Source organism: Lipotes vexillifer, unplaced genomic scaffold (assembly GCF_000442215.2).
Source record: "Lipotes vexillifer unplaced genomic scaffold, Lipotes_vexillifer_v1.1 scaffold977, whole genome shotgun sequence".
NCBI classification, from domain to species: Eukaryota; Metazoa; Chordata; class Mammalia; order Artiodactyla; family Lipotidae; genus Lipotes; species Lipotes vexillifer.
The window spans coordinates 5,322,147-5,330,201 of record NW_006783088.1 but is presented as its reverse complement, the minus strand read 5'-3'; the positions used below and the strand labels follow the sequence as shown (position 1 = coordinate 5,330,201).

The following is an 8,055-nucleotide window of genomic DNA, read 5'->3' as shown; positions in this document are numbered from 1 at the left end:
GCCCCCCCCCCCCCCCCGCTTTTAGTCTGGTAATTCATAATTGAAACCACATTGAGCTAAGAGTTGATAACTTCAAAACAACCAAGAAAACTGCCCTTTCTATCAAGGTAGGGATAGGTAAGGCTACTCATAACCAGGGGCTCGAGAGCTTCTGTATAACAAGCCTGTCCTCTCCTCTTTTCCTTTCTCCTCTGACTTCTCACTTTTCTGTTCTGGCATTATACCTTCATTTAAATCAAATATGGGTTGACTCAAATATCTGCTTAATTCTCTTCTTGTCACATGAAGGTATACATAGTGACATTTTTAAAATGTCTGCTATGGTGAGTAATAGGGATTAAATTTTGGATTATGCTGCTTTGAGCTTGATTCCTCCCGTCTGGAATTTGGTTGGTTTAGGTTGAAAGAGTCCTTTCGTTGGTATTAGAATGTGGTCTTCCTCACTCTTGATTTTATAATCATCCAGTAGTTCCAGCAAGAACATTTCAGAATGGTTAGCGGTGTGCTCACCAGCTTCCTTCACTTTCTGTATGGTAGGTAACCTTGGCTGGAATGGTTTTGGTTAGGCTCATATATGACTCCCATGGCTTTCTACTAAGGAAGCAAAACAGGATTGCAGGAAGCGCCCAGACAGCCTCCTCTGTGTGAGATTGCCAAAGGCACTCCTAGTTAGTTGACTTTGAATCCCTTTCTTGAAGGAGAAGACCCCTTCGAACTGGTAGTTGACTTTAAGCCTGGTTTCCCAAGGCTTCTCTTTCAGGGGATCCTGACACCTGAACCCACATCTCCGTCTTGCTGGTTTGTTTGTTCACTACTAGTTCATTCACCAGGGCTTTCCAGAATAAGTGATGTGATAGGAGAGAACTTCTCGAAAGCGGGCATGGTGGCGTGACAGTTGTCGTGGCTCTCGTGGATTACGTTAACAGTCTGGATCTCTCAGCTTCCGTGATGAGTATTTGTTGTAAGAGTGAGGAGTGAAGCGAGGAGCGGGGGGGGGAGGGGGGGCGCGAGATGACGGAGGTATTTGGGCTCAATGCCGGTGCTCTGTCAGAACGACACACACTTCTCCTCTTGGTATCTCCTCTCACCTTGGAGCGAACAGTTTCACTGAACGTATCTGAGAACCAGCGTTCCGAGGTAGGTACAGCTGCGGTAGCTGGGCTTTGCCTTTTCCTCTGGTCTCTATTGCCGGGTGCCTGGTTTCATGCCCCATCTTGCCATGATGGAGATTTAATCAGGCAACAGAGTTAATTGCCAGCATCGTTTGCTTTTTCCCTGGCAGAAGTCAGAGTCTTGAGTAAATTATGGAGGTTTAAATTTGCTTGATTTCCCGCAGAAAGTGGGGTCAGAAGGTCCCAGACTGTAGACAGTCTCTTTGGTCAGCCAGCAGGGGGTCAGTTCTCAAAGGTATTTCAAGGGTGACTAAGTGCTGTTTGTGAAATGTCCTTCTCCAGCATGTTTTTTTTTTTTTTTTTTTTCTGGGGGTTGGTTTGTTGACCTTACCCCAGCGGAGTGGAGTGTCTGCATGAAGGCGTGCACCCCAATTAAAGCTGCCTTTCTCCACGCTGTCCCTGGGCTCCAAAGGCAAACGGGATTATGTTTGCAGAGGGAGAAGCACCCGCCACAGAAGCCCAGCTGCAGATCAGCGTTTCCTATCTCTGACCTTTTGAGATAGAACATGAAGGTAGCTGTGTTAATTTATCAGTAAAACAATACTCAGGAAAAAGAAAGTTTCAAAAGAAATCAACAGAAGGCCAATCATGAGACTTAAAAAGAAACTTCTGTCATATGGTCTTTTCATGCCTGCCTGACTCTGAGGTCCCTCGTCTCTGCTCTCCTTCCTTCCTCCTCCCAGCCCTGGCCCTGGTGGAATCTGTCCCGGTCTTGGAAGCAGGTCGGTCTTAGGACGTGCTGCTCAGTTTGCCCTTCGGCTTCTTTGGCCAGCACTCTCCTACTTGGTCCCCTCCTCACCTCCTCCAGGGAGATGGAGGTGACAGTATGGACCTTCGTGTGCCCACGGGACTTTAGGACCTTGTTTTAGTACTTGTTATTTGTGTTATAATTTGTCTTTTTACCTAGCTGTCTTCCCTACCAGATGATGAACTTTTTGAGGGGAAGGAGTTTGTTCATCTTTCCATCTTGAACACTATTCTAGGCTTATAGTTTGTGCCCAGGAAACGTTGACTGAATGAATGAGCACCAGAAACCATATTGGTGGGAATGATTGCTGAGCTGCTAATACCATTGTTTTAGCAGACAAGAATATGAATTGGAGTGAGCTAGAAGTTTTTTGTGTTTGCTTTCAACTACCATTCATGGATTTCTGTGTTGAGCCCTCCACTGAGTGCTTATGTGCATAATCTCATTTAATCGTCATCACCTTAAGAGGCAGGTACTGTCATGCTCTCCATTTTACAGGTGAGGAAACTAATACTCACAGAAGAGGCTTTACACACCACAATAAATGGCAGCATCCAGATTCCAACTCTCTATTAAATATCCTAATCCTACACGTCTTCAGAATACTTAGCACAGTAAGATGGTTGGTGAGTATTTTTAAATGAATGAACTAAGTTGGAAATCATTTCAGAGCTCATGATGTCACTCATTCGAATGTACATTAACTGTTCACACCCATACACGAAGAGGACAGAAAGAACACAGCCCAGATCATTTGGGCTTAACTTAATCATTTTTAAACAAGCTTTTCTTCAGTCGCACCAAGCACCGTGCTAGATGCTGGGTGTTAATAACAGTTATGGCTCCTTTTTTCATGGAGCTTTCAAGATAGTTAAAATATAATGAATAGGAAGGAAAAGAGAAAATTGTGAAAATAAAAACAGTATATTTGGAAAGGAAGAAGCAGAGGTAGAGAATCCAGGTAAACCAGGACCCCAGAGCATGGTAAGGTAAAGGTAGAGAGGAGAAGGGTTTCATTTAAAATCTTGGTGCTGGAAGATACCTCATGATCACTTAGCCTACCCCCACCCCTCTTTTGAGACCTCCAAAAAATAAATCCCAGAGAAATTGCTGTTCCCACAAGATCATCTGTTGGCTGCCTTTTTCAAATGTTCGTATGTGTCAGGTACTTTACATTTATTAACTCTTTACTTTCATTAACAACCTCTAGATTGTTAAGAAATAATAAAGGCATGTTAATAATTAAGTAATTATTGTGTTAAGTAATACTACCTAGAAAAGTTGTAGTATTACCATGATCTTATAGATTCAGAAACTGAGGTGCAAGAGAGGTTAAGTAATTTACCCAGGTCACACAGCTGGTAAGTGAAAGAACCTGGGTTCAGATTAAGGACATGTGACTCTGAAACTGACCCCAAATGTGCTGATTCACTTTTGAAGTCTTGCATCCACCTTGGTGGCATATCCTACAGTAAAGTGTCAAGCTTGTAACATAGTAAATGTATGCTCAGCAGCTTCTGTGTTGCCTCCATGTTCATCTCAAAGCCTGTTTTTTATGGGAAAGTGTTGGCAAGATTTCAGAACTTGTTATGTTCCTTTACATGCCCTGTCTCCCCAGTATGCTGCCTTTTCTGCTTCTCCAGTCTTCAAGCCCTGTTTGGTATGCAAGTGAATGGTGTGGAAAAATTGAGCACCGAAGACGAGTTACTGTCTATTTCCCACCCACCCGTTCCTTTGTCTCCTCCCCCAACCCATAACCATCCATTTCCCGAAGGGAGCTGGCATAAGGGATGAGACCAGATCTGTTGTCTTGCCAGAGACTCCGTTCCTTCTCCCTGGCAGCGCCGTGAAACCAGAGCTGTGATGCCTTTCAGCGGGGGTGCCTCAGTTTAAATTCCAAGGGATTCATTTTCTGAAACCAAGCTTTGCATCTCTTAGGGAATTTTCCTCTCCTTTTAATGTCATAGAGTCATGCAAGTGTGCTGGCATTCCCCACTTCTCCCAAAGAACAGACTTCATTTTGTTGGAGGTTTAATAGTTTTTCCTTCTGTGTAAGAGGTGTATTTACCATTTTAAATTTATGTGTTCCCTTTGTGTCAGTGTTATATATTTGGTGTGTTTTTTTATTCCATGTACCCTGTGAAATCATAGTGTTTGGGTGGGCCCTTACATATTGGCCCAGATTTGATTATCAAGGATAAAGAAAACCTCCAGCATTTTTGTCTCAGAGAGAGCTGGAAGTAATAAACTCTGGAGTTTCCCACAGTTCCAGTTTCCAGAGTCTATAAATGGTGATGCTTACCCCGGACTCAGTTGGAGGAAGGGCCGAGAGCCACCACATCCTGGTGTTCTGGAGTCAGATGGCCTGGGCTCTGTCGCACTTCTGTCACTAGCAGGTCATGTAACCTTGAGCGTCATTCACTATTTCTTCCTTCCTTTTTGGACTGGTAAAGCACATGATTAGACATCATTCACTATTTCTAGTCCTACAGTTTCATCATCTGTAAAATGAGAATAATAGCTATCTATCTTGGGATTGTTGTGAGGCTCAAATGAGATAATTTATGTAAAGCACAGTGCCTAGCAGTTCAGTACTCAGTAAATCTTGACTGTTTCGACATCACACATTAAATTATTTTACACGCTTCTTTAAAAAATCTTTTTTTTTTTCTTTTCCATTTAAAATGGTGATTTTCAAGCATACGAGTATTATGTGGGGAGGAGTAGATGAGTGGGCTGGGATGGTGATAGCAGAGAGACCATGAACCTTAGGGAGTAATTGTGACTTAAGCACAGGGCCACTTTCTGACCTCAGTTTCCATGCAAGTCAGGAAGCTATGAAGAATAAGATAGGAGTATAAAATGAAAAGGTGTTCCTACAAAGGTAATTAGATGCAGGCTACAAACACTAAAGTCCGGGCACCTTCCTAAGACTGCAGCTTAACGCCAAAGCATGATGTCATGGAAACAAAAAGTCAGCATTAAGAAGATAGCCTTTCCTATTGTGTCTCTTGGTTGTGAAATCTAATTATGGCCTGTTGTGGACATTTTGGCTTTAATATCCTGATTACATTAGGACTCCAGGAATCCTGTTCAGTCTCCTTGAGTTCCCATCCATGTGTATTCCATGTGTTTGTGTACATTTCCTGTCCCACACTGTTACATCTGGCACACAGCTGTTGTCATATACGTGGTGATGGGTGTCCATCAGTGATATGGATGAGGTTAGTGGGGGGACCTTGGGAATCCCAGAGTATGAAAGACTCTAGGGAGTGTAAGCAGCCAGAATAACAGATAGGTCACTTCATATTCAGCCTCCTCTTGGGGACGATGAAGTTATTAGGTCCTGGGCTTTTCACATATGAATGTGAATGTAATTAATGCCACTGAATTGTACACTTAGGGATGGTTAAAATGGCAAATTTCGTGTTATATTTTACCAGTTTTAAAAATTTAACAGTGTAATATACCAAAAACCATTGTATACTTAGTTATATCTCAATAAAGCAGATTGAAAATATAAGAATGCTTTAACAGTCGTTCCCTGGTATCAATACAAAAATATTTTGTTTACATTGCTGTGTTAAAAATGACAATATTTTAATGGTAGCAAAGAAATTGAATTTTATTCATTACTTTTTAAACCTTATTTTGAAAAAAAATTAGACTTACAGTTAAGTTGTGAGAATTGTACAGTGAACTCACATGCTCATCACCTAGATTCACACATTTCATTGACTCTTTATTCCCAGTGTTCAGAAGTGATGTGCTTTGATATGGTTTTTGTTTCATTGGTTTTTTTAGTTGTTTTATCTTTTTATGTTTTTAAAATTCAGTGTACTCATTACTTATTTGGTCCTTTCCGTCTGAAAATTTGCATCTCATATCTACTGTTCTTAGGACTTAATTTCTTTGATAGTTTCGTTTCTTCCATATTCTGTGTTTTCTTTTTCAGGAGCCTCCTATTAGATGGATGTTGGACCTCCTGGATTTTCTCATCTTTTCTGTCCTGTTTTTCATCTCTCTTTGTTCACCAGTCTGAGATATGTCATCATCTTTACCTTTCAATACTGCCTTAAAAAAAAAAAATTAAGCTATCATACTTTTAATGTTCAAGGGTTCTTTCCTATCTTTGATAGATCTTTTAAAATAAAAATAGCAATTTATTCTTACTTCATGGATGAAAAATCTCAGAGGATGTGATGTGTTGTTGATGTTGTTTAAATTCCCTTCTGCTGCTTCTGTTGCCTCTGTTTCCTCTGAGTTCCTGTTTTTCTCTTTGTTCATTTGGTTTCTGTTGTTCATACTGAAGATATTCTTGAAATGTCTGATTCTAGGATCCGTTTGTGATTAAGAGGGAAGCACTAAAAACCTGATCAGAAGGTTTTCTTTTTTTGTTTTTTGTTTGTTTTGCACAGTTTATCCATTTAATAAACGTGTGACAAGAACAAAGCCAGGTGTCAGAAATCTAAAGACGAGTAATCTAGGGGTCTCTTTTCCCAAAGAGGCCAACTATCTGATTGTAACAAAAAAATCTAAGCAGGGGAAGGGCAGGCTGAATGGTCAAGTACTATTGTCGTTCACACTCAAATCTCACTGAGAGGGTATTGCCATGTTCTCTTCTCCTACGGGATCCGAGGTGGTTTCTAGGTCAGACTGAGGTCTTCTAGGGCGCAAGGGACAGGGTGGGGAAGGCCCAGGGTGACAGTGCATGTCAGGGTGTGTCAGACGTCAGATGGAGAAGGCGAGCGTGTGCACCGGCACAGCAGTTCACCTGGACACATGATCAGAAGTTTTTTGTTTAAGGGAAGCTTGTTGCCCGAGGGCTTCACTGTAAGGTGATGGAGCTTCACTGTAAGGTGATGGAGCTTCGCTTTAAGGTGATGGAGCTTCACTGTAAGGTGATGGAGCTTCGCTGTAAGGTGATGGAGCATCGCTTTAAGGTGATGGAGCTTCGCTGTAAGATGGTGGAGCTTCACTGTAAGGTGATGGAGCTTCGCTGTAAGATGGTGGAGCTTCACTGGAAGGTGATGGAGCTTCGCCGTAAGATGGTGGAGCTTCACTGGAAGGTGATGGAGCTTCGCTGTAAGGTGATGGAGCTTCGCTGTAAGATGGTGGAGCTTCGCTGTAAGGTGATGGAGCTTCGCTGTAAGATGGTGGAGCTTCACTGGAAGGTGATGGAGCTTCGCTGTAAGATGGTGGAACTTCACTGTAAGATCATGGAGTGGCAAGTAAACTACATGACTGCCGATGTTTTGGGATCTGGAGGAAGGCAGAAGGCCATAGAGCTCATCATTCAAAATATAGGCTTTAATTGCATTTTCCTCTCATCTGTGCCTGTGTTTCCGTGTCTAGAGCTTCAGTTTCCTCAGAGAATAAACCTCCCTTCTCTAGCTCGGGCAGGGAAGAAGAGTAGTTTTCTGGCTGAGTGGGTAGGTGATGGGGAGGCCTATGCCCTGGGTCCGTCGCTGCTCCTTACACATATTTTAGCTAGTCCTCCTGTTTTCAACGCCCTCCTCTTACTCACAAGGGCCCACTGAGCATAAGCCCTGAGCCTTTGTGGGGCTACAGTTGGGGCTTGCTTGCCTTGCTGCTCCCGCCACCCTCCGCCCACCTTTTGGTACTTGGGTTTCAGCTCTCCCTCTCCTGCGCTGTCATCACTTCTCCAGCCCCTTTCAGTCTTTCAGAAACATGTTCATGCTGCTCATCAGCTGCTGTCTCTGCTCCCATTTCGTTGTCTGGGTAGATTTATATCTATTAACGGCACTTTTATATGTATATCTATATATATCTGTTAACCCACCTTAGTGGGTTTGGGGAGGGAATGAAGATAAATGCATGTGTTTAATCTGCCATGTTTGACTAGAAATCTCTTCTCAGCTGCAAAAATTCTCTGCCCCTTGTTCAGGGGTATCAGAGCCAAACTTAATTAAAGAGCATCAGCCCAGATTTTGAGGGAAAGACTTTGAACAGTTGCTTGGCCCTCAGATTGGTCATGGTAGAGGCCATCAGATCTCCCATGTTCAGGTTTATTGGTGACGCTGGGAAAGAGATCAGCCTCATTGTTACTAGATCCCTCTCTGACCCACATTCATGTGCTCTCTTGCAGAAGTGGGGCAGTGTGAGCAACCCGCT

General features: G+C 42.8%; 1 protein-coding gene across 1 annotated transcript in view; it reads left to right on the top strand.

Annotated features, from left to right (window-relative positions):
- EXT2 (exostosin glycosyltransferase 2) overlaps positions 1-8,055 on the top strand; it is a 126,131-nt gene that overhangs the window by 71,377 nt on the left and 46,699 nt on the right. Inside the window, exon 8 of the mRNA XM_007455806.1 lies at positions 8,030-8,054. Coding sequence (XP_007455868.1) covers positions 8,030-8,054 — 25 coding nt within the window. The remainder of the gene's footprint in view (positions 1-8,029; position 8,055) is intronic.